This window comes from Anarrhichthys ocellatus, unplaced genomic scaffold (genome assembly GCF_004355925.1).
Source record: "Anarrhichthys ocellatus isolate YVR2014 unplaced genomic scaffold, GSC_Weel_1.0 scaffold44, whole genome shotgun sequence".
Classification (NCBI taxonomy): Eukaryota; Metazoa; Chordata; class Actinopteri; order Perciformes; family Anarhichadidae; genus Anarrhichthys; species Anarrhichthys ocellatus.
In genome coordinates this window covers 3,781,776-3,809,079 of record NW_022280074.1, presented here as the reverse complement: position 1 = coordinate 3,809,079, position 27,304 = coordinate 3,781,776, and the positions used below count along the sequence as shown (strand labels likewise).

General features: G+C 43.6%; 1 protein-coding gene across 1 annotated transcript; it reads right to left on the bottom strand.

Annotated features, from left to right (window-relative positions):
* Window positions 1-946: 946 nt before the first annotated feature.
* snphb (syntaphilin b) lies at window positions 947-25,802 on the bottom strand. The gene is made up of 7 exons (XM_031868712.1): window positions 25,568-25,802; window positions 14,312-14,431; window positions 11,661-11,813; window positions 8,402-8,581; window positions 7,727-7,834; window positions 7,262-7,408; window positions 947-7,085 (listed from the first exon to the last, which is right to left on the bottom strand). Exons 2-7 carry the CDS (start codon window positions 14,359-14,361, stop codon window positions 4,943-4,945), a joined length of 2,781 nt encoding a protein of 926 aa, XP_031724572.1. The 5' UTR covers window positions 14,362-14,431; window positions 25,568-25,802; the 3' UTR covers window positions 947-4,942.
* Between the last annotated feature and the right edge of the window lie 1,502 nt (window positions 25,803-27,304).

Genomic DNA, 27,304 nt, shown 5'->3' with positions numbered 1-27,304 from the left:
GATCGGTGGTGTTTGTCTCCTCCTCGGTACGTCGCGCTGAACATCATACTAAACATATATTCTTAAGAATGAGTGTGGTCGGGGAAAATGCAACGGTCCACAATATCAAGCAATAAAAACATCCAGAGATACAAGATTCAGACAAACACACAGATCAAGACAACGGAAACATTTCCTCCATGCTGTTTTAATATAGGGGCTTTTGGTCTCTCTTTATACAGCGTGGTGGGAGTGTGAATGGAGAAGCAGCCCATTGATGTCTTTAACTGTACACACTACTATTACCATTAAAGTAGTTAATTAACATTACGTTATCTGTAGATATCTGATGTCGGCTAAATTCCTATATAAGGCATTAAATGCCCTCAATGTTAGAATGTTAAAGGACGTGGTATAACCTCTGCACACATTTATTATCATTACATAGGCTATGCAACACATACTCAGACAAGGAATAAAGCATAGATTGACAATACACATTCAAATATTGACACCCCACCCACCACCTCTTGTCTTTCCACGAGATATTCAGCATCATATGTGTTTAAGGATATACTTAGTATATAATCACTCAGTCCCCCCCCACACACTCGCATTGTACACGGGCACAACCGTTACTACAGCAGGAAGTTTGTGTGTATTATGAGACAGAAATAGAAAACCGGGTGAGGTACAACGATGTTCTTGCCGAGAACACTCCGGATACTGCAATTTAATAACTAGGGTTAGAATCTGAAACAAGGAGACTGCAGGCCGTAATGTTTGTTACCCATTGAATAGGTAAATGTAAGGGACAATATGCCTCCAAGCGTGTGATTTTGTTTACTAAACTCTAAGACAAGTTCGTAAGGCCGTGATAGAGGCCTTTTAGAAACACCAGCACACATTAAACATACTAAAGCAGATGTTCAAAAAGATTGAATACAGAGGCCTATATTATTTAAACTTTCTGTGCACAAGAGATACAATTTATTGTCTTCTTTTCTTGCACACACTATTTTAACAGCTTGGTCGAACAAGTTAGGAAATTGTGTGTACAACATAATGTCTTCTGCGTATCTGACAATTGCTTTTATTTTCTGTGTACACGATGCAAAGGATACGTAACTTGTGTGCACCAGAGGGGGTGTAGCACGAAGCGACATCGACATTGCCAGGCCCCGTTAACACGAAGAGTTTGGTAAGCGCAAAAATAACATCTTAGAGATGTTGTGTTTAGACAACATTAAAATGCGTGTTAACACTATATTTGTACACTGTTACCTCAACAAAAATTAAGGAAGACAATTTGCACAAATAACATTTTAGAGATTCCGTTTTCAGACATTAAAATGTGTCTTAACACGTGAAGTTTGGTTATGTTAAAAAACTATTCTTTTGCGGTTAACTCAAGAGTTATGGAAGGCCATTTGCGCAAAAACATCGTAGAGATTTCGTGTTTAGATGACTTTACAATGTGTGATGACACGTAGAGTTTGGTCGTGTTAAAACACATTTTTACACAACAAAAATTGACGCTTTAACACAGGTTAGTTTTCTTTGCCCTAAGACAGTACACCCCTCAGGTTTATGTCTTGTGTGCACAAGATAACTTAACAAGATGAAGATAAGCAACTTAAGTGTAGCCTGCTGTGCAAAGAGGCAAATGAATGGGGTTAGGATGAAGCTGCTACCCACAAGCCTGGATTCCTAAACCTGAACCACTTGATACAGCATCCCGAGGTCACTATCTCTACCCTTTCCTTTCCTCCATCACCGTGTTTGTTACAATAGCCTGCTTTTAATGACAGCAGCAGAGTTGGACGGACTTAAATCAAAGTACAATTCTGATATACTGATGTTATCGTTCACATGACTTGCAACATTAGAGATTTTTTTTCACAAAACATCAATATGGAGAGGAGGAGGCCGCCTCCCACATTCTCACACCTGTTCCCTCACAGGATTATATGGCTTTTTGTAAAACATTAAATAGTTTTAGCCTCCCACACTTAAGCCGAGCGGCTCGCAGCTCATACAGTCAGAAAATGCAAAGGCAACAATGCACAACTCATGATAATGACGGTGATGTTGTGGTTAGAGGTGGTCCTTTGGGTCTCTAAGGCATTCTGTCAATCTTTTCATAGATCTCAATACATTGCTAACGGCCACTGTTTTTCTGGATCCTTCAGGTCGATGAAGTGGAAACCAAACACAGACAGGAATTCTCATGATTGTCATTGACGTCTGGCCATTACATCATTTGACCACTTAGCATAAACACTGCTCATTCTCTATCAGTGTGAGTTTTACAACAGCATTTAGACTCCATTACTTTGTACGGTCTGTCGATACATATTGTGGTGAAATGTAAAGAGCTGAGATCAATAGCTCCTATCGTTATTAATGAAATCAACTGTTTTATAGTATTCACAGAAATAATGACGTGTATTGTAATGGTATTTCTAAGGATCTATCTGGAAAAATCTGCCTTAACTTTGCCTGAAATATAATCAGCACATTGTCAAACTGAATTGACGCTGTAGAACAATCAGAACTCACTAGACATACAACACTTTGGATACACATACAATCTCAGACTTCAAGTAATTGCTTAAAATTTATAAAGTGAACAATAGTGCAAAATATGTCAACCAAAAAAAAAAGGAAATGAAGGAGTCATGCTGCTTATTTCTTCACCAAAGAACGAAACAATTCAGTTGGCGTCAGACTATTTTTTGCTGGTTGTGTCCACATTTGGCTCATGAGTCTCTGACTATCAGATGATTTTAGATTTTACAGTTGCAGGCTGCTTATTTGCCCTTGTTACACATGAAGTTATACATTTTGCACAAGATCAGCAAACAGAAGACGTTTTCCACCAGGTGTGACTTTCATCAAAGACACACATTCACACAAAGTAAAGACCCTGATCCTAAACGCGACTCTGAGGAATCTTATTGATTTACATTTTGAGCGTCGACAAACACGTAGTACATGTATAGAAATGCTTTGCAGAATGATCTATTACACAAATAAAGTTGATTTATTCGCAGTGACTCACTAAGTCTTGTACAGCTGACTTCAAATACACACTACAAGAGTGACAGTTAAACTACACCAACAAGAGCATTAAGTTAGCAGAAATATACAGCACAGAGCACAGACTGAGCGCAACGCACGCCATTCAGATCAACAGCAACGTGTCAAACTGAGCCAGTAAGTATCTACAAACAATTTGTTGAATCGAAGAGATTTCTTGCGCGTGTTGTGTGAAATGAAAGCAGAGTCTAATTATTTTCAACAGTTCAGCTGAGTTTGCTTCAAATGCAAGGTTCATCTAACTCGTGGCAAGAAAGCAAAAAGTATTTTTCCCAAAATGTCGAACTATTCCTTTAATGGTTGAGAGAAACCATAAGGGAGCACAGACTTTATGAAAGAAGTGGACGTACCTCCTGGTATGAAAAGTGAAACCAATGCGGAAGTGCCTTAAACGTGCATTATTTCGAATGGCCATCAGGGGGCGCCACCTCTGGTGGCAAAAAGAGATCTGGTTGTATAGAAGTCTATGATTTATTACCTCAGCAACCATCAGTTTATGGTCTCAATTGCTAGTTTCAAGTCTTCTCTAATGCAGCTTAATTTAGTAAATGATTGTCCCATTCTTTAGGGTTCGGCTACCTCGTGGTAAACAAAATGGTAATCCACAAACCAATGATGTTATGGTGGATACGTCCACTTCTGTTATACTGTCTATGTAAAGGAGTAAACAATATGTAGGTCCTGGATTTAACTGCACAGTCAACAACCCAAACGAATGCTGTGCATGGAGAAGAGAAAAGGAAAACAAGGTTTGCTAGTAGTAATAAGTGGCATTTTCTGCTCGGTTGAATAAATGTCTTCATGCTAAGCTAAGCTAATCGCCTTCTGACTCCAGCTCCAAACGAGCTAGTAGTTATGCGGGAAATTGCTCAAACCGCAAGACAACTCAAAGTCATGGATGTGTTTTTCATGGATCCAGATTTTCTGGATTGTATTTCATGTATGAAACAACACAGCTCTGTCCTTTGTTGAATTGCAGGGCTGTTTTAGGTCTAAATCCCCACTTCATGGCCCCTCAAACAAACAACAAACAAATTTCGCAGAAATTCATCCCGACTCCAATCACAGGCAACCAGTTTTATGTTCAAATCTGGCTCAATTTGCACAGTGCCTGCCTGGCATAATCAGAAACAACCAAACGGTGTTTGGCTTGACAGCACGATTGATCTGCCCTCCAACAGCAAAAAGTGTTGTTAGCATCTACGGTTCTTGTCAGCCTGGCTGCGGTGTGTTCTACCCTTAGAATCAACCTGAGTTCTGTGTCTACATCATTGTTTCTTGGTAGTAGATAAAGTCCATGTTTTCAGAAATCCGAATTAGGGTGGATCTTCCATTAGTCGCTGCTGCAGGTTAGTGTGCAGAGTGTAGCTCATGCACTGCAGACAACGAGGCCATTTGGTTATACAGAGACACATCTGATACATACGCATACCATATTTCATGTACTTACTCACCGAGATCATTAGAACATGCCAGAATTGAGACAGCCTGGTAGGTTGACAAATCAATGAACCTGTAACATTTCCCTGCATTTTAAAAAGAAAACAATCAGCGTTTAACATCCAAGCATAGATCATTCATTTCAACCAGCTCATTCAGTTTTGCACAAGTCAGTAGTGTTGGCGGACATCTTGGTAGCAACAGCAAGGACCAGTGGGTGAGAGACAATAAAGAGCACGACCAAACAGAACAGACTTTACCAGTCAGAGATTTTAGTCATAAATGCACATTTCTTGTTCCTGATGTTCCCTCAGCTATTAACCTTGATGAGGAATCCAGGACATGAAGTTTCTTCTCTTCTTCCTCTCACGCTACGGGTATCTTCCAACAAGGTAAGGACCCAGACCCTCTTATAGACTCCTCATATCTGCGATCCGCCCAGGTCTCCCCCGCCTGCGGGGTAATGCCTTAACCCACCTCCCCTGCGAAGCGAGTGCAGTGCCACAGTGCAACAGCCTCGCAGCAGCGACCCTATATGATACATGGGTCCGCTACGGACTGGGCCGCGGCACAGCCACGCCACTGTTGGCACCACAGGAATGGCCACTGCCAGCAGATCAACCAGGAAGTGACGACTCCAGTAGCTTTTCTCAATTATCCCCGAGCTCGATGGATTTTCTACCTCTGCTGTGGCACCCCCTGTGGCACCATGTTCTTCAGTTCCATCTTCATCATCATCCTCATCATTCAACTCCACTACAGTGACGCCAGCTATCTCCTCATGGGAAGTAGATCTCCTTGGCTGCGAAGTGTGAGGCTGTTCTACATCTGGTGATAACCCTTGGCGACCTGGACTCAACTCTTCTGTCTCTACCTTGGTTGTTCCTGCTGATGAACCAACTTCTTGCAGCCCGTCTTCCATGCTAAGGTTTTCCAGTGTTGTCCCAGACTGTGTGCCTTCTCCACAGCAACTTCCAAAATGAAGCTCACCCAACGTCCCTGCTGATGTCTCTGTTAAATTACACAGCTTACCTGGTGCTGCCTCCTCCACTGCACCCTGAACTTCCACCTCATTCCCTCCCTCTGAGCCCATTTGCGTCTGATGCCCTTTTTCTGCCAGGTTGATCACTGTTGTGTCCTCCTGCCACTCCGTTGCTTCAGATTCCTTCTCTCTCTTCTCATTCTCCTGCTTTTCCACTTCCTCCACTCCCTCTTCCCCCCCACACGAAGGACTTTCCATGGAACACGCCACTGTAGCAGACTGTGGTAAGTGAGGGACCAGCGGGGTTTTGGAGGCCGGGATCGACTCTGTGGCCGTGCTCATGATCGTCGCAGTGGTTATTGAAGCTGTGGTGGTGATGGAGTCCAGCTCCTCCTCCCCCTCATCAGACATCCAGGTGGAGGTGGGGCTGCAGGCCTGGGAGCGGAAGGTGCGTTGCTCCGCAATGGTATCCAGATCAGAGGGATAACCTGCCGTTGCAGGGATGGGGCAGCTTTCAGTTTGAATGCCTGTCTCCCGCAGGGGGTGCAGGTAGAGGTGGTGGTGGGACAGGCAAGGATGGCTCATACAACCCACTCCACCGAGACCGCAGTGAGTGGGTGCCAGCCGCTCACCTGTGCACAGCTTCTCATAGGTGGTGGAGTGCTGCATAGTGTGGGCCACAGAGTGGGACAAATTGCGAGGGAAAGACCGAGGTAAGGTATGGGAGAAGGTGTGCGGCAGAGAATGGGGCAGAGAGTTGGGCAGAGAGTGGGGCAGAGAGTGGGACAGAGAATGGGGCAGAGAGTGGGGCAGAGAGTGGGGCAGAGAATGGGGCAGAGAGTTGGGCAGAGAGTGGGGAAGAGTGTGGGGCAAAGATTGGGGAAGAGTGTGGGGCAAAGATTGAGGTAGAGAGTGGGGCAGAGATTGGGAAAAGGTTTGTGCGTAGGAGTTGAGTAAAGATGCTGTTTCCTCAGAGAGGAAGGCGGCCTCTAACAGCAGGTCGGCCTGGCTGGGGACGCTGCTCTCCCCGCAGCACACAAAACCGCTATCCTGGGTGCCGTCACCTGACAGACAAGGAAAGTCCGAGCCATTTACGTTTCGGTCCACAAGCGCCTGATCGCTCAGCTTAGTGTAGGTGGAGCTTCGGGTCAGAGAACGGGCTGGGCTACCGTCGCAGGAGCAAGACCCCCTCCCTCCTACTGCCGGTTTGGGTATTCCCCCTGGACTTTCCCCTGATACCGATGCTGGTGCCGAGCCTCCAACACGGGTCCGACAGCCTAGTATGGCTTCCCCCTCCTTGGCTAATCCAGCCTGGGCTAGCTCCATGCTGATCAAAAGGTTCTCAAGCTTGTGGTTCTGAGTGTTGATGTCCTGAAAGTACTTCTGGACCCCTACGTCGCCACTGAGCCCCCCTGCATCACTGAGTGTGGCGCGAACAGTGTCCACAGCATGTTTGAGCTGCTGGATCTCATGGCGCGCGTCCTTCAGGGCCAGCTGAGCCTCCACACGGTGACATTCCTCCTCAACCCAGTCCTCCTGCATCCTGTACAGCTGGCCTCTCAGCTCATCTATCTCTGTGTCCCTAAGAGGGTACAAATGGAGAGGAGAAAGGAGAGAAAGAAAGAACAATGAGAATCAATAAATTAGGTTTAGGGTTAGGATTAGAACCTGGTAGGAAAAACCTAAGAACAAGTCAGACAATTTAAGAACTGACTCTGGCCAATATTGATAATCTCTACTTCGATCTCTGTATCTCACCTGTCTTGGAGGGTGTTGATGGTATCATTTAGCCTGGCCCGCAGGTGTCGGATGCACACCTCTTTCTGCTGCAGGGGTGTGAGGTACTGCTCCGGTGGAGGGGGCCGGATACCATGGTTTTCCGTACATGAGTACTTCTGATGACGTCTAGGACACATAATGAAAGATGTATCCCGAGTTCTTTTGAACAGATTTAACTTCAGTGACACTTATATGTTTAGTAAATACTTTTTCGGTAGCGACCAACATGTATCCTTAGCACTGACTCTCAAAAACTGTCAAGTACCAAAAGCTGGCTTTGAACGTCTGTTTAGGTTGGTAGCAAAGCCAGGTTTCCACAAACTTTTAGTCCCAGAAACTACTTTTCAAGGAACTAAAAGGTTCCTTCAGCCCATTGTTGTCTGCGTTTCCACTGCAGTCTAAAGACCCATGAAGATTAGGCAGTTTAGTTTTCTGATGTCTTACCCTTTGGTGGGGCTGCAGTCGCTGCCTTTACAAGAGCCTGAGTTGCTGCTGCTGCTGAGGGATGTGTTGCCATGGGGATCTCTGTTACTGGGTGCGGCTGGTGTCCGCCTGGTCCAAAGTAAGAGGACACGTTAGACACGCCATGAAACCAAACTCCAAACAACGAGGTGACAGTGAATTCTGCTAGCCGTTGAGCAAAACCATCACAAAATCTTTCAAAACCACAGATCAAAAAAGACACAAATGAAGCAATCCAGGTCCACTAACATGCCAATACAACACCGAAATGCACTTATACACACAGACACAGTACAAATATAGAGGCTAAAGTCACAGTTCTGTCTTAGAAACAAGGACGCTGACAGCGATGTCGCAGGTTTTTTAAACAAAGGGAACTACAAATCCAAAGAAATTACGAACTGAGCGATATCACAAGAAGCATTCCTCAAAAGAAATAAAGTGAGGATAGCCGTCTATAGAGTATGAAAAAAAGGAAATAGAACAAACAAAGAGAAAAGAAGGAGGAAGTAACAGGTCAGCCTAGACATAATGCTGTGTGAACAAGATTATTGTAACACCATGAGACATTCACAGCAGTGCCAAAGGTGTCATCATTTCCATGCTTCAGAAAGTCAACACCGATTTTGAGGAAAGAAGAGGGGACTCAGGACAGACCGAGTACGAGGGGTCGAGGGAGAGTTTGTTGAACGGCTGTGGCGATCCGGAGACTTTGTGGAAGCCTGTCCTTTCGTCGGCGACTTGGTCGATGCATAGCCTTTAGTCGGACGCATTGAGACCATATAGCCCGTCTCCATAGGAACGTAGTCTAGCTCTATGAACCTGCAGTAGTCAAACCTGACCAGACAGAGACAACAGGGTGTTAAATGACAGAGGACAGCAGAGTACCACACCAGACCGATACAATGTGCATGCTACAAATGTATGCTCTCTATTGAGATGAGGAGAAGCGTTCTGTCTTAGGATTCGCGCCTAAGTCATTCAGAGCCTGAGATGCAGGCAGATGCTAAATATCAACAAGCACTCAACCACTGATGGGGCCTAAAGAGAGGAAGCTCTCTAAAAGCTTTGCAAAAGTAAAGAGAGATTGCTCTGCTTTAATTGTTTGGGCTGCTCTCGTTGGCTTCCGATGTATGAAACAAACATCTACGTGAAGACATTTGCAGCCATGAGGCCTTTTACTGGCACAGAAGAAAAGCTAGCGCTCAACATCCTAAAACAAGAGAGATAAAATGTTCTGATAAGAGCAGCAGGGGAGCAGCGGCAACAGCATTAGCATTTATTCATAAGAGCCTCTTCATCCAGACAAGCTTTCACACACAAATGTCTCTACACACAGCAGACCTCATTGGTAGACATCAAAGACATGATCAAACATAAATTCAACCTCCAATACACCCGATACATCCCAAAAGATTGCCAGAACATGACAAATTGTATTCTCTTTGCCAGTTTGTGGATTGACTATTTGAGGAGACACAGGTCAATTAAATTGTCAAAATAGTGTCAGATTTAGCCTGGTGTGAAATGATAAAGACCAATCCAACCCTTTGGACGATCAAAAATCCCTTCTTTCTCTCCACACACTGCCAAGGAAGATGTCATTCTTCTTCTTCTGTAGAGTAACCACTGCTGAAAATAACCTGCTCTTTGCTCCCTCCTCAGCCGATAATACAGACAACCTGATCCTGCACTATGAGGCCAGATTACAATTTATAATTTAAAAGACCAATTTGGGAAATGAGCTGATTCGCTTTCGTGCCGAGTCAGAGATACAACTCTGTCCGTTAAACGTGATGCTAGAGGCAGGACGTGATTAGCTTAGCTTAGCGTATAGACTGGAAGCAGGGGGAAACAGCTAGCCTGCTAGCCTGAAATAGAGAGACCAAGCACTGCAGAAGTTTGTAGACAACAGAGATTCCAGCTAAAAAGTTGCCATGGATTATTATTGATAACTGTTAAAATAACAAGGGTTTTAACATCTAAATAAAGTGCTGTAGTGGTTGCCAGTTTGTCTGTCAGAAATACTCAATGAGAGATTATACTGAGATACAGAAGCTAGTGGAATGGAGGCTAACGTGATGTCAAGATTTTGTCTCTCTATAGTTCAAACACATAAATCCACCATTTCTTTTGGCAGATTAAAAACCTGAGGAGAGTTGTGCTCATTACAGAGCTTTGAAAGGTGCTGGGAGATGGATTTCTTAGCTTTTGATTGCGCTGGTTTCCTCTACTTCTGGTATTTATGCTAAGCTAAGTAGCTCCCTGACTCTAGCTTAATACCGTTCAAACAAAAGTGGTATAGATCTTTTCATCTAACTCTGGACAAGAGCGCGACTACGTGCATTTCCTAAAATGCCTAACTAATCATCTTATAAACCATGTAACTACATGTATCATCAAAATAATAATGTCGAACAAAAGTAAAGAAAACACATATTTATGTATTAACCATCCTGCTACAGAAAATAAAGTTGTTGAATATCACAGTACAGTGTATCAGTGGTAGCCAGAAGGAGGAGGAGGAGGAGGAGGGGTGATCTGTGATGGGCAACTTCTGTCAAGGCATTCTGTGCTCATAATATATATTGCGAATGTTGGATAATCAGCGATATTGTATGACACCCAGTGAATGTTGTAATGACCTGTTTCTTTTAACTGACTGTTGCCCAATCACTGGCCTCCACAGAGGGGGAAGGGGACAAGCGCGACCACTCGGAGCAGCCATGGGGGATTCTCACACAGGACTCGATAACTCCACACCACCGCACTGAAATCCAAAACATGGACCCAGTGTCTCTATACTGAAACTTCAACCCGCTGGAACACTTTCACCATGCAATGACTATATTTGACACACTCACACTATGGTGTGTAATTCTCACTTCTTTGTGAAAACATACACTACATCTAACCCAACTTTCTCAAGAGTTGTGCTGAGTAAACGTGTCCTGTGTGACACCATAAGGGAGGAGGCCAGATATTGACTACTTTGTAGTTCTTTGAAGATCAATATGTGACAAAAGCCAAGACAGAACAGAAGCCGGCAGAGGGAAGCAGCTAAAGCAGTGAGCCTGGAGGGGGTGGAATACATAGTACAACAGGTCCGACAGTCTACGGCGTCCATCTGCTCGGATGGAACCTGTGTCTGGACGGTGGGGTGTGGGTGGCAGTTGTGGAGAGGCCGTAGGAGCCGAGCGGAGTCAGGTGTTGGTCAGTGTGAGTGGGTGGAGTACAGACATCATCTTTAACGCTGTGGGTCATTTCTGGTAGAGACAGAGACTTTGCTCAAGACGCTGGAATCATTTTAGATCAACCATCTCTGATTTTTTTTAAATAAACCAAGATGCACATTCTCATTTCAGGCAATGCCGGTGTCTCACCCAACTCTCCGCTGTGGAAGTGGATAGTGTTCATAACAAACATGGTGCGGCTGATTGAGCGGCTGTGGCGAACCAGTGATCACTTGTGATCACAGTGTGCTTCCACAGCACAATGGTGGCATTTCTACTGTGCATGTAGCCTCTAAACACAACTTCTTCAATCCTAGTGTACAAATTGACCTAGTAACTTTACTAATGTACATGTTAGTGGTGCGTTCAAGTGCACACCTGTACATCAGGGTTTCCCTTGTTTTATCAATAGACTCAGAGGTGATGTGACACAACAACAACAACACACACATAAGTGTGTGCTTTTTGCTGTTGTTGATGCCAACTTCTAAGCTAAATATAAAACACTGAGAGCTCCAGTTGGGATCTCAGTGTTGTTGTCGTCTTCAGGAAAACCGTGTCCAAGTGACACAGGTAGCATAAATGTTGCCTGTGTGCTTGGTCTTGTTTTAGTGGCTACAATGCATACTAGAGCTACAGCTACTGAGCATGCTCTCGGAGACTGTAACTGAAGTGTGTCTCACGCAGGGGGCGCTGGCACAGGAACGGCCACCGACGCCGCTGGCGCAGCCGTCCCCGACCCAGACCCAGACGCCGGCTTCGGCACCGGGACGGGTGAGGACGCCAGTATTTGCTGCAAGCGGCGTTTGGGCTGCAACGCCTTCAGAGGGTTGAATCTGAGGAGGAGAGACGAGAGAGAGGAGGACACCACAGCGACAGATTGAACTGTCTGTAGCTACGTACAGTATCACCATCTTAAAAAAAAAAAACCTTCTACAACCACTAATCAGACGTCTTGGCTTCAGTGTTGGGAGGATTTATCACTTAAACACTTAAAAATCACATGACACACAATTAGTATAAGTGGATCTATGGCAACAAAGTATTATTCTTCAGATCACCAGCCAATACCAATGCCAAATAGGCTGTTCATATTATTAAAGGAGTGACTGTGTAAAACTGGAACACAGAAGTAAATGAATGTACAACAATATTGTATACTATTGTATATTGTATATTAGGTAGAAAACATACATTCTGTACACAACTTTATTGCAGCATTTGCATTGCAAAGTGAAAACATTTAGACTGAGGCTTAATTGATGTAGAAAAAGGCATCACAACACAACACAACCTCAGTTACATGGCCTTATGCTTTAACCTGTGTTCATTAAACAGGCCACGGAAGTCCAGTAGCTGTAGGAGAAAACACATCAATATTCTCAATACAACTGTTCCCAGGTTGCAGTGAACTGGCTGTTCACTTCAGTGGGAAAGAGGTGGCTGAGGACACCTAGTTTATTCAATGATACCACAGCTCCCCCATCAGGATGATGAGAGCTAAATGAAAAAAGGTACAGAAACAAATTGGCATAAAATGCAGACCCATCCATGACAGAGAGGGAGAAAGAGAGACCCGAGTAAGAGGGTACCACTTTCTATTATGGCACCTTTTACGGGGGGCTTTAACTTCTTTAAAATAAATAATTTATGAATGCTTTAATAAGACAAACTTTTGGACTGCCGGGTTAAATAATTAATAGTAAAGCCATTAATAAAGTTATTATTGTTATGCATGGCTAATCTTGCATACTGCTGGACCCATCATCCTAAGTTCCTAGTGTTTTTTGACACACTATAACAATACTGTGGCTTTTTAAAATACTAAACTATGACTGTTTTCAATATACTCTACTATGGCTTTTTTGACACACTATGCTATGACCTAATAATTTTTTCATCATACTATACTATGACTTTCTTATGACTTTTTTAATGGCTATTTATAGCTGTTAATAACTTTGTTCCACATGCTCTGCAGCACTTTTCTGAAACGTCAGACTGTCCATTTGAGCAGTCTACCTGATAAGCTATAAAGGTAAAAAGACAAAGCAAGTGTCCTGGTGGAGGGTGATAAACACCAGCCAAAGACATTTTTCACAAGCACGCAACCCAAAGTTTGTTCTTAGAAATGGTTATCTACCAATCTTTAGAAGAGGATTCGTTAACCATTAATCAAGCAATTGGCTACAACTCATAAAGCCTTTATAACTGGCACAGAATCAGAATGGGGTAATGAGTTGGTCCAATTGGGGGAAAGCTGTACTCAGGAAGTGTTAAGTTTAGAAATAATTATGCTGCACACACACACACACACACACACATCCACAGAACACACACAGTATGCATTTACTCCCAAAGGTATTCTACAATTATGCTTTAAAAGGTTAATTTGACAATGACCAACATAAATAAGCAACAGAAAAAATAAATAAACACTCAACAAAGGCTTATGAAAGGAAGACAAAATGACAGGCTTGTTTTGTCCATATCTGCTTGTCCCGAGCTTTATATGTCAGACAGTAACTCAACAGATGGACCGGGCGGACACTGAATGTTGCTGCTGGATGCTTTTAGCGACTTACACCTCGTTTTCAATGGATTGTGCTTCTTGCTCTAACGTTACGGCTATCAGGTTGAGCGGTGACAAGCTCATCCATACAAAGTGTGAAGTAACAAAGTCAAACAAATATATAGTAGCCCAATTAAATAATAAAAGCAAAGGAGCAGTGATAGTCTGTCATACAAAGGTGGTTAAAGTGGGGATCTGTTGTCAAGATATTGTTGTCATAAAAACAAAAAAAAGACGCTATGCATACACATGACCAAAAAGTTTACAATCTTTCATGAACTGACAACACACAGTGAAAGGGTTAAAGTTCTGAGATGAAAACATGGAGAACTCCCAGAACAGACAACAGCAGGTGTGTCGACAACTTGAAACTAGAGGTTGAGACCATAAACTCATGTTGACAATGTTTACTGAGGTAATAAATCAAGTGAGAAGTAGAGTCATTTTCTCAAAGACTTCTATTAAATCAGACTTCTCTTTGCAAGTTTAAGGACACTTCTGCACTGGCTTCACTTCTCAGACCCGGAGATTACAGTCTGGTAGAGATTGGAGTCATTTTCAAATTTAGGAATGTACTTTTTGCCAGTAAGAGTTGATATCCTACTCTGAGACACTTGATAAACACAGGACCTGGTCCTCTCACACTGCAATATCAAATGACGGAGGTTAAAACAGTCCTTCCCTGGAGATGCTTCTTTTAAACTGCGGTTATCTTACTGAATACCGTCACAAAACAGGTACAGGTCCTCATTGGCCACCTACCGGCGAGAGCACAACCCAGACCTCCGATTGGCTGGAGCAGGTGCAGACATGGGTCCAGACAAGCTTTAGTGTCTTCTGTCCTCACTTTGTCTCTCTGTTCTTCAGCACAACACTGAGAGCCTGGAGGGAAACACAGACATGACCAGTGAGTGACCACACACACACACACACACACACACACACACACACGCACACACACACACACACACACATACACACACACACACAAATCAATTTGCTGACTGCCTCTGTGTTTGCCTCTGGATGCCTCAGCAGCATGCAGCACGGTGCTGCTGACTCAAGCTGACACTTATCTGGCAAAGGCGGGACATCAGGGTTCAGCAGCCAATCACCTCCTAGCCATGTGGGAGACATCATCATCATCGCTCATTTGTCTCATCTCAGGCCGAATACCAGTGAGAGTGGCAGAAGTGAGCAAAGGGAACTGAAATTTACATGCAGATCTGTCTTGATGCTAAGTTTGTTCAAGTGTGTGACCTTATGTGAGAGTAGCCAAGGACATAAACATTTAATCATTATCCCTGTCAGTGACCGAGCAAAGCTTACCCAGCCATTATGTTGCTGAAAAGGCCAAATGCAAATGTGTTCCAGCCACAGCCGTGGTATTGGCGGTTTATGCGCGATAGAGAGGCACGGTGAAAGTGAGAGACAGAGATAGAGGGGAGAGAGAGGAGGATTATTCACATCAATAATACATCACACACACACACACAACTCAGTGGGCTCTTGAGTGCCAGGTTTGTGTATGTGTGTAAAGGCAAGGCACCTGCTGTAAGTCACCTTCCTGCTGTAACTCCTCGACATGCTGTGTTGTCTCTGTGCCGACCATCACTGACTCAAACCCCCCTCCCCATCCTAACGAGGATAGGTGGATTAATGGAACTGAAGCCTAATATTCTTATCTCTCTACTGCATCACTTCAATAAGATGTTATTCATTCAAATCCTGTTTTAAAGCTTATCCATATCTGAACTACTTTAATGGATCTAGCATTGTTTCTCTGCTCTTTTTTTTTACAGCGTTACTGCTTTGATTGGATTCTAAATAATTACCAGATGCCAAATGGGAACTGAGTGTTTGCTTGTATGGGTTTACACATGTGCTCCATCTCATCCATCCATCCATCCATTTTCCACCGCTTATCCGGGGTCGGGTCGCGGTGGCAGCAGGTCAAGCAGGCCGACCCAGACCTCCCTCTCACCGGCAACATGTTCCAGCTCATTCTGGGGGATCCCGAGGCAAGGCGCCGGGGGTCGATGAGATCCGCCCTGAGATGCTGAAGGCGCTGGACATGGTTGGGCTGTCCTGGCTGACACGCCTCTTCAATGTCGCATGGGGGTCGGGATCAGTACCCATGGAATGGCAGACCGGGGTGGTGGTTCCCATCTTCAAAAAGGGGGACCGGAGAGTGTGCTCGAATTACCGGGGTATCACACTACTCAGCCTCCTGGGGAAGGCTTATGCCAGGGTGCTGGAAAGGAGGCTCCGACCGCTTGTCGAACCTCAGATACAAGAGGAGCAGTGCGGATTCCGTCCCGGCCGTGGAACAGTGGACCAGCTCTTTACCCTCGCAAGACTACTGGAGGGGTTCTGGGAGTTTGCCCAACCAGTCTACATGTGCTTTGTGGACTTGGAGAAGGCTTTCGACCGGGTCCCTCGGGGGGTCTTGTGGGGGGTGCTGCGGGAGTATGGGGTGCCGGACCCGTTACAACGGGCGATCCGGTCTCTGTACGGCTGCAGTAGGAGCTGTGTCCGCATTCTCGGCAATAAGTCAGACACGTTCCCGGTGGGTGTTGGCCTCCGCCAGGGCTGCCCTTTGTCACCGGTCCTGTTTGTGATTTTCATGGACAGGATATCTAGGCGCAGCCTGGGGGCGGAGAACGTCAGTCTCGGGGGTCTCGGGATCGCTTCTCTGCTATTTGCAGATGATGTGGTCCTGTTAGCCTCCTCGGATTGTGACCTCCAGCATTCACTGGGGCGGTTTGCAGCCGAGTGTGAAGCGGCGGGGATGAGAGTTAGCACCTCCAAATCTGAGGCCATGGTTCTCTGCCGGAAACCGGTGGATTGCTCCCTCCAGGTGGGGACGGAGTGCCTACCTCAAGCGAAGGAGTTCAAGTATCTCGGGGTCTTGTTCACGAGTGAGGGTAAGATGGAGCGGGAGATCGACAGACGGATCGGTGCAGCTGCAGCAGTAAAGCAGGCGCTGCACCGGACCGTCTTGGTGAAGAGCTGAGCCGGAAGGCAAAGCTCTCAATTTACCACTCGGTCTACGTTCCTACTCTCACCTATGGTCACGAACTCTGGGTCGTGACCGAAAGGACAAGGTCGCGGCTACAAGCGGCCGAAATGAGTTTCCTCCGTAGGGTGGCCGGGCTCCATCTCATGGAACACGTTGTATTTTATTGTCTGTGGGAATAAACTTCTTTTGATTTCATTTTAGAATATTTGTAAGGAATTAAACTGTTTGTTCTTTACTTATATATGAAGTACAAGTACATGCTCCGTGCTGTCAGCTTCATTTATGGTTTAACTAAAGTACAAATCTAAAGTACAAGTGTTTGTTTCATATGAGTGTCGTGAATTGTACTGTCAGTGATATTCATCAGAGTGAATAAATGTGTTGTTTAAATAGCCCAGCATAGAACGACACACAGTATCCATTGTTTGCTTGCCTCTCCTCAGGAGCAAGTCATAATTATAGAGATGCATAAGAGCCATGAATTAACATTTCTATCTACAGATTTATATGGAAAATGTGTTCGGTTTGATTGTAAACCAGGGGTCTCAAACTAATTTTCACTCCGGGCCACATCAGCATCATGGTTGCCCACAAAGAGCCGGTTGTAAATGTAACTACTTGTAACATATTGGTAAATAACTCTCTGCATTTGATTATTGTTTATTCAAGTGTAAAAATATTGTACATGCAGTTATATAAATGTAAAAATATATTTAAGCACATTTCTGTTATTATAACTTAAATCCTTTTACTTTAGGGTTAAGAAACCCACATTACTCTATCAAAGATCTAACTATTAAAGAAAATAACAAAGACAAATATCAAACACAAGTTATTACATTAACTTTGTTCAAAGCTTAAAATCCTTTCAAGGGTGCGTTTGCACAATCCCACTTGAAGTATTTCATGTGTTTTAAAGCCACGTTTAAAGTATCTTCAATGCACTCGCAATCCATTTCAAGTGTACAGTAACCAGCCAAAGAGCTGCTTCTATGGCTGTGTGTTTAAGTATCTCATCATTTTGACTTTCTATCTCATAACTTCGACTTTCTATCTCATAATTTCGACTATGGGGATATTTTTATTATCAAGTCTAACTTTTTCTTTTTTTTTAAATGACGTGGTGGGCCGGATTCGGCCCGCGGGCCGGGAGTTTGAGACCCCTGTTGTAAACTATAAAAGTGAAGGGGCCGGATATGTCTGTTGGGGGCTGGATCACTATAAAGACAGATGATCAAACTTCTGCATCCTCAATACGCTGATTCATTAATGGACGGTTTCTCTCACTGTGCTTTTAAAGCTGAAAAACTCTGTTTATTAAACTTTGACCACTTAAAGCAAAAATGTGTTTTTTTTTTCATTGGCTGTGACAGTGCAGATGTCACACTGGGTCATAGTGCGGGCCTCTATCATCAATATGCATGGGGAAACACAGATACCAGACGGGCATGAGTGCTGCACATTTTGTTCTGCTTGTGTGTCTTATGTTAAATCCAGAGTAAACTCTTTTAATGCCACTAAACCCTGTCTAATTAATGCCTTTTACTTTCAATCAGTTATCAAGGTTATGTAACAAAGTAGGTCAATTGTGAATCAAAGAGATGAAGGTGAAACAAAGGGAGCAGGGAACATGAATGGGGACGATCCTGCAGCCATGATTCAGCTGCTGGTACCGTTTAGATCAAAGCTACAGGGAATACGAGGGTTTGGCGACAATTAAGACACAAATGAAAACCTTTCAGAGACGCACATATGAGTGCACACACAGACAAAGACAGAAATAAAATCACGGTCATATCCATCTCTTACCTGATTAAATGTACAAATGGCAAAAGCATGACTTGGAAAAACAGTGCATGAAGATTTTTTTTCCTTCAATGAATTGGGATTTTACAAGTGTAGTCTACCCAGTGGGAGTGGGGAAGGCAGCGTGTTCTCCGGCTCTAGCTGTTGTCACAACCGATGAAACCACATCAGAGCACATCATACAGGATTCATTAAGTTAGGACTGTTATGCAACACCGTCCCCAGCCACGGGCAGCCTGAGTGAGATAGACACACGCAAGCAGCCTCTGTGCTGACGCGAAGGAAACACAGAGGGGGAGAAAAAGAGATGGGGGCTGAGGGAGGGAAGAAAAGGGGGTTTAAAGGGAGAAAGTATTTTAAAGAGAGGGAAGCCAATGAGATGAGAGGAGGAAGAGGCGGCCTGTGTCATGGACCTTGTGAAGGTGAGAAAGTGGAGAAAGACAAGTGGAGTAGATGAGAAAGGGTTGCTAGATAGGCAGAGGATGGACAGCACCGTTTAATCTGGACACACACACACACACACAGTTCATCTCCCTCTGTGTATATCTAAAACAACTGCACAGAACATGTGTAAAAAGGGGTAATGACGCTCCGGACGGAGCAGACTGCAGTGGTAATGCGACTCACCACGTGCACATAGGTTGGACAGGGTGGGGAAGGAAGGGGGAGTGTATCTGTGTGTGCGACAGTGTGAGTCATTCAATCCAGCTATGCTCAAGAGCTTCCTCGACGGCCCGATCTCACAGAAATACATGAAATGACCACGACCTCTAAACGGCGAAGCAATTACACAGGAAACAATTCCGATGGAAAGTCAATTAGGATCCTTTGTCGTACACAAATTAAAACACATCCATGTGAATATGCAAAGCTCCGAGCTAGTGACGCAGTCTAGACAGTGAGTAAAACTACTTATGATGGAAGGGAGTGGAGGAGGATGGGTCAAACAAACACAGTTTCAAACTATCGACTTTCAACCAGGAGACCGGTGTTCGTGTCCCAAAGAGTTGTTGAGTTTTTGTGACGTTATGTTAGTGACGTGTTTATGTATTTCGTTTTGTTTACGTACTTATTTTAAACCCAACCATGACGTTTTTCCTAAACCTAACATTAAATTGTTTCTTTGGTGGCGTTTCTCCTTGAATATTTTGTTTGTGTGCTCAGGGTTGCTCATTCAAAGCCCCTCTGGTCTGTATCATCTATGCCTCCGTGTTCTTGCTGTGTCATGCCGAGATCAACATTGTGCTGAGTCAGGGTACTGTGGTGAGTAGCCCGTCAGCGACCTGTCACCGGTCATTGTTTACAGTCTTGCGTAACAGTGTGTTCGTGTGCACAGTCACGTGTGTTTTCCATTATAAGTTAACCTGCAGCAGGGCTGTCAGATAATATTGTGCATTATGTTAAGGAAGTTTGCCATTTTAGAAAACACTTATTCACTTTCTTGCTTAGAGTAAGATGAGGAGATCTATACCACTGTCTTGTCTGTAAGCTAAATATGCTAAGCTATAGTTGTTGGCAGCTAGCGTATCCAAAGTTAAATAAAAATGCTTAGACGGCAAAAACGCCAATTTATAGTCCTTGCCATAAAGAACATAATGACATAAAAATCACCAGCAGTAAAATATTCTGTTGTAGTTTATATAATATCCAGTTGACTCACTCAACTTATCAAATCAGGTTGTTTAGAAAGACTGTCAGACTGATGCCATACTTCCCAGCATGCATTATATTTAGGTTGAAAATCTCCAGACTGCCTGCTTTTTAAAAATTTGAGGAAAGTTCTGATGGAAGTTTGTTATGTGTCTTTTTCATTCACACGGTCTTCTATCTGATCAAAATCAGAACTATGCTGCAACCACTCACTGCACTTTTAATTACAAATCGTTCTGCTACTTCAGCACCACGGACAGCGTCGTGGATTTATCAATACACAGCTCAGTTCGGCTTCTGATAATCCAGAGCCATGTTGGGGGGCCATAGATTCTAATTTGCACAACCCTCAGACAGATAGTCAGGCAGTGTAGATTAACATATTCAGCTAAACCTCTCTTCCCCTGCACTCTGCTACTAAGAGAGGGGGATCGCAGGTTAACAAGGGGCATGCATTTTGGTCAATTTGCTAACAAGGGGGTGGCGTCCCTCCTCACCTCACTTACTGAGCCTTTGACATTTTATCATCACAAAAATAACTGTCACGGGTTTGCTAATCTAAAACGTTCACGTTATCTAAACAAAAATCCGAATAAATCATTTTTTGTTTTAATTTTATAGTAAAACTTAAAATGAGTTGACCCAACTGGCTGGCCCTAAAGTTGAGTAAACTCAAAAACACTTAGTTTTTGAGTTTTCTCAGACTATATTTTTAAAGTGTACCAGCTATTTTAAATTTGACTGATTAACATGTCATATTTTTTTTGTTTAACCCAAATATATGTACCATTGAACAGAGCCAGACAAGCAGTTTGCCTCCGTTTCTGTCGTCAATCTAAGCTAAGTAGGCTGCTTAACTAGAATCAATCTTTTCATCAAACTCTTGACAAGTAAGTGAATAAGCATATTTCCCAAAATGTCAAACCCTTCATTTAACAGCAATGTAAAACAAAACTGGAATTGGCAACTCCCACACACACCCTCACGAATACACTTACAAAAGCCATATGAGAAGTGTACAAGGTATACAAAGTACTGCAGACGGCAGTGTTTTCTTAAAGTACACCAGTAAAATAAATTAAATAAACATCTCAGAAGTGAGATGCCTTACTTGGTTTCTGTGTTTTTGCAAAGAACTGTAATCCAAAACACTTTTCTATTTCCATTGGTGTGAGACAGGTTAGCTAATTAAACTGCTACTGCAAGTTCGTAGCATCCCCATCCCTGTACACGTCTCCTAAACCGCATAAGTTGAGAAGCTTTCATTTGAGCTAAATAATACATAGTGGGCTGAATGAAGCGCTGCATCTCTCCAAGGCAAAGGGTCTCTATCGGACTAGATGAGGATGACTCATTCTCTCATCAGGACATGCTGCACAGTCAGCAGCTACGTTCAGCACACTTTGTGGTACTCTCTGTGCTATACATATTCACAAATGTGCAAGAACGAGATGGGGGGGAAAATATAATTGCGAAAAAGACATTTTCTGTCATAAAATATGTTGTTTAATTTGGTAAAATAATATATTGTTTTGCGAGCAGTTTAGGTGAATTTCAGCTTTGGAGCCTGCGTTGATGACCCTGTTTGTTTGTTAGCTGTTGCCAGGTTCGGTCCCTGTAGACCACAGCAAGACATGTGGGACTCTGTTTCATATCAAACACAGAGGCCAGTAAGTTACAGAGAAAAGCTCTGTCTACTGTATTTAATGCTCTCTCTGTGGTTGAAAAATGCTTCTTGTGTTTTAGAAAACAATAGAACACAAACTGAACCACATTTGCATATATCTTTCTATTTAACAAACAACTAAGATATATGCTACGTAAGTAGCATATACAACAAGAAATAAGAATCAACCAATGAAACATTTTGAAAATGTACATTCTAGTGAGATGTGCTGTTGATTTGAAGATAAAACAAACATACAGCACAGGTGTTACTAATGACATTAACGATGGCTCTGCTATATTCAAGCGTCCCAGTAAACCATGACAGCGCGACGGTGAGCCGGCATGTTCAATACCAGGACCCTGAAACCAGAGCCAACACAGTTAGTAGCTACACTTTCCTTCAAGTCTCCGTTGCTCCGTGGACATGCACGTAGTTCAACAATGAAAGACCAGTAGTGTGAGGTGGAAAAGAGTTAAGCATATACTCATGTGTTCATTGAGCCGCTCCCAGAAAACGCAGGATGGGAACAACATTCAGTAAAGACCAGTGACTTTCTGTTTTCACAGTGTACACAGATCAGGTCAATCCTGCAGAGTCACCCTACTGCTGCAGCGGATGCAGACTAGCTTAGCTGAGCTCCAGCAGAGCCCAGCACTAAAACTACAGCATGGCTCTTTCTGCGCCATCAATCAACACTTAACACAGAGGGTGAAAGAGAAAAGAGAGAGGAGAATGTCTTCAGTTATAAACCTGGTGTTTGGTCTATTTTCTTGTTAATTGGTTTGACATTAAGCCCAGCAAAGGGTTTATTTCACAGATTTCTCCCACCATGGTCTCACTGGATTTGAACAATATTTAGCCTTCATTTGCTCATTTGTCAAATGCTCAAAATATCTTACATGTCATTAGTGGGCCAGGCAGCAGCATTCAAAATCAGGCCAGGGCGCTGCGGCCTAAGTGATCGTGCTAATAGTCTGTGTGAACTATTTTTCTCAGAGGCAAGACGAGCAAAGAGCATTGGGGTAAACAGGAAATCAATATTCACAATCACGTTTTAGGTCGGAGGAGACTGAGCACTACACTCTTTCTAAGGACACATCAGGCTCCATTCAGCAGGAAGCTGCAATGATAGACTATGATATTACAGAATCTTTGTTAATCATTTTCTTTTGTTAAAAATAGTACTATATCCTTCTTGTGATATTGGGAACATGTTAGCCAACAGGTGCCTATTTACACATTCAGCAGACACAGAGCAGTAATTCACATTTAAAGTTATGTCCTTTGGACAGAAACATATAGTACAAATATTCAATCTCTTTTAGCTTTGTTTTGATCTCGACCAACTACTGAGGAAATATTTGTCCCTTTAGCTTTAGCTTTCGTTTGATGAAAACGATAAGATGAACCAACATAGTAAAGTGGCGGACTGTAGAACCAAAACACAAAGCTTAAAGACACTAAAGTCACAAGTGACCCCTATCACGCTTTAAGAGGGAAAAATAAACCAGTTCCACAGAGATTTGTGTTTAAATGTGAGAAAAGCTTAAAGCTGTTGTAACCTATATTTAACATTAACAATGGATCACATGACTACTTCTACGAGACACGATTGGCTCGTAGTGACAAACCCATATAGAATCCCACGACTCTGCAGTTCACCCTACAGAGCTTTATAACTGTCAGCTCATCGTTTTTAATATGCAGGCTGAAGCCATCCATCCGTTAGCTACACTGCTTTTCCTTGAGGGTCACCGGGGATGAAGCCGATTCCAGATGTCACGGCGAAAAAATGTGCGCGTCCTCCTGGGTGTCATGTCTCCATCACTACTGATTGGAATTGGAGCCAATAAATAACCGTGACTACTGCAGGGTCCTTGAACGCTGATTGTAATGTTTCCCTCTAAAGACAAAAGCATAATGATAGTGGGGTTTTCATGTCCTGTGAGAAAGGGGCTACGATGAGAATTAACCTGATGTCTTTGGAATATGTGGGTATACCAGAGCACCTGGAGGAAATGCACAAAGGCACGGGGAAACCATGCAAACTCCACACAGAAAGGCAAAATCTCTTTCATGGAAATGCTGTTTCCTCCCCTGCGGCTTGAACAGCCGTGGAGTTAAATGGCGTGATTAGCATTACAACCAATAGCTCAGAGGAGACAGATTACTACATGCACCGCGGGCAAAAGAAATGAAACCCAACAAGGAGGAGAATGTGGAGATTTCGCACAATAAAAGAATTGAAATAAACTCTTGCATACAGTCCTGTGAGACCACTGCTGTGGAGGTACAGTCTTAAGGATCAATCATTGTTTGGTAGAATTATCATTAACAAAAAGGCAGAATTTGAAATTTTTCCCTCCACGGGCGCATCTGAACAAACACCATTCTGTGAAAGCCATGTCACCATGGTGACGGTCCGTCCGCCTCTCGTGTGGAACGTGAGCAGGAGGAGAGCTGCCATTGGCTGAGAGCGCTGAGGAACAGGATGGAGGAGCCTGCTGCTGGCAAGATGGCCATGCTGCAAAGGACAAAAAGTGACCTGTACCAAAAAGGACAGTAAACAACACTGAGCTTCGTCCCTCTACGACCGAGGCATGTTGTGTTTCTGCTCTCCACACTTGCATTTCAGACACTGCGCAGACAGCATGTGGGCTTATAAATAAATACAGGTTTGTATGCATGGGAGGATTTCTGAACAGGCATGAGGGATAAGGGGGGCCAGGGGGCCAAAGAGATCAAAACGACTAGAAAGTGACTCAAAACAACAGAAAAAGATACACAAAATGATTTCAAAAAGAGGGAAAACGACCACAAAGCGCCTCTTTTCTGGGCGTCTTGCTCCAAATGAGGTGAGGAGCCTATTTGAATGTCTGTATTGTCTCATAGTCCATTTGTCCTGGCTGCTTGAGTTGTGGTGCACTTACTACTGTATCCAAACACTGAATTCGGATAATATTTGAGCTTTTTTGGGTATAGGAGAATGAGATTACAAGACCATCAGTCAGTATTTGCCTCATAATAAAACATGTGTTTTTCTTCCAAGGCTCCTCAGGAAGATCTGACAAAATAACCAAACTCAGCACCACGCTATCCATTCTTTTCTGCATGCATGCTATGTTGTTTGCATGAAGGAACAACATGCTAGAGCCAATGAACGCTGAGCTAAGCCCCTACAGCCTCCTGGAAATTGGATAAAGCGTTGATATGTCAGTAATTCAGTGGCAACATTTCAAAGCCATACAAAAAATAGAGCTGTTGCTCTGCTATCCGTCAGGTGAGACCTGCATTCTTGGAAAACTACAAATGCTGCAAGGTCAAACTGCAGCGCCGGGCAACTCGTCACGACTTCCCTGCCTGCAAACATGGATGTCACTTACTTTGAGGTTAAGACACAGTGAGCTGTTTCTCCGTGCAGAGAAGGGGTTCGCAGTCGGGCACGCTTCTATTACACCAAGAAAAATACATGTATCATGTTATGACGGCATGTTATGACAGCATGGATCTGTCGCCCCATCCCCAGCAAAGGCCGTGGGGGAGTTGCACTCTCAAACAGGGTGACAAGACGCGTAAACATCTGCCGGAGCGCACTGCGCAGCATCCCTCCATCAGCTGCACCAAAACAAAATAGACACAGCAGAAAACAGCTCGAGCCCTTGCGGAATACTCTCGGCTCCCCAAAAGACCCCCCCCCCCCCCCAACGTTTCCTCCTCATATTTACACAATTTATGTCATATTTACATTCTGTTTCCTTGGTGGAAATCTCTCCACGCCGCAGGCGCATCCTCCGTAAAAAAAAAAAAGAAGACAGCTCTGCCGCGGCCGGTGCCACTGATGATTTCAATGACATGCTCCGGCCTCGCTTACCTGCGACCCCTTTCCCGGAACCCCGTTAGTCCTGTCGCGGATCCATCGGTTTTCATCGTTTCACCTGCAGCTTCTTCGCCAAGAGCTCCGCTGGATGGAGCGGTCCTGGCTCACACACCCGAGGGAGAACGGGAGGAGAGGAGAGGAGAGGTGGGCTGGGCCAGGGGAGGGGGACGCAAGAATTACGCTGGATGGCTGCCTCGTGAGGATGGGCACAAGGGTGTGTGGATGGAGGCATCTGCGTCTACGTCGGATACTGTTAAAGGAACACACACCGCGGTGAAGTTAGTTCTATGTTGGGGGCTGCCTGCGGGATCAGCATTGTATTACTGTTGAAACAACACAAAACCAATGTTTTTTTATACTTTATGCTTGCACAGTATTATTATTATTTTCTCATGAAACACATATTGGATTGTAATATTTTACTAGAGATATTTTCTGTTGTCGATGTTTGCATGTGACTAGCTTTATAAAACAACTCAAAATCAACAACAAAAATAAAACGTTGCTATGAGAATAGGTTCTACTTTCAGAGAAAGGCAACCTCATACTAGACATCACATCTCTGTTGGTCACTTTCAAATTGAATCAGGGTCGAACAAAGACTATTTTGAATTTTACCAAATAATGTAACAATTACACAGAATAAAAATACTATAATAATAATTTTCCGTCTGTGATATTGTAGCATTAGTTTTGCTAACGTCATATATAATATTGTGAATTGGTGATAAAGTAAAAGACACGGTAATGTTCTATTTTACGGTCAAATTTCCTGAAAAGATCTTATTATAGGGATATTAAAACAAACTGATAACCCACAGATATCTTTGTGCAGGACATGTCAGGTGAACATGCCGAACATTTGTCAACATGCAAGCACACAATTTGACAAACGAATAACGTTCCTGTTAATACATTTATCTTCATTTTTATTGCATGCTTATGTTTAAATACAACTCTTTATTTCAAGGACACTCCTAGATTCCCTTTAATTGGCATTCAATTAAATTGTTCTTTCCAGAAAATGTATGCAGACTTTTACAGAACTTTAAAATAATTTGGCTGGCGGCTGTCTGGCTCAGTGCCATCGTGCTTTGTAACTGGTGAATGATGAGAATGCAAAAAATGCTCTGACTTTAGAGAACAGGGTAATGACTTCTGTCAGGATGTGAGGGAGTTCTCTGTTCCAGGTGACTGATTCAAACACTTAAATTCCATCAGTGCTGAGCAGAAGAGTCAACTCTTCCCAAGAGTCACAGGGACTTTACGAAAACGTACTGTACTCGAGGCCCAGTCCATTCCATTTCACTTGCAACATGGAAATGTGTTTTCCCCTTGTTAACAGCCCGCTACGAAAAAAGTGTTAAACACAGAAATCTCAGAATGTCACTTGTGTGTTTGCAGGAGGTTTTTTGCAGGCTGCAGATGACCGAGAGTCATCTGCAGCCTTCAGAAGACAACAAAGGAGCAGGGAGCGTCTGAAGCCATAGGGGAGAAACTGGTCAACAAGGCGCTCACTGTCATGGACAGTATGGCTGTATTTGTATTTAACAAGATGTGTAATTTAAAATTTTTATTGCACACTTTTATTTCACTTTAACTGAGACAAATCCATGCAGATTGTTGAAAGTCTACTTTTTCTGTAAAAACTAAACAACAATAAAAACCAAATACAGCTGATGACTGCAGCTGCTCACAATCTTGGTGTGAGTGTCATCTGTGGCTTGGCCC

Excerpts from the sequence above, each read along its gene's own strand:
- snphb (XM_031868712.1), bottom strand. The coding sequence starts at position 14,361 with ATGTCTGCACCTGCTCCAGCCAATCGGAGGTCTGGGTTGTGCTCTCGC. Across the intron at positions 8,582-11,660 it reads CCTGTGCCAGCGCCCCCTGC|GTTTGACTACTGCAGGTTCA; the intron begins GTGAGACACACT and ends CTGTCTGGTCAG. Across the intron at positions 7,409-7,726 it reads GACTGCAGCCCCACCAAAGG|ACGTCATCAGAAGTACTCAT; the intron begins GTAAGACATCAG and ends TATGTGTCCTAG.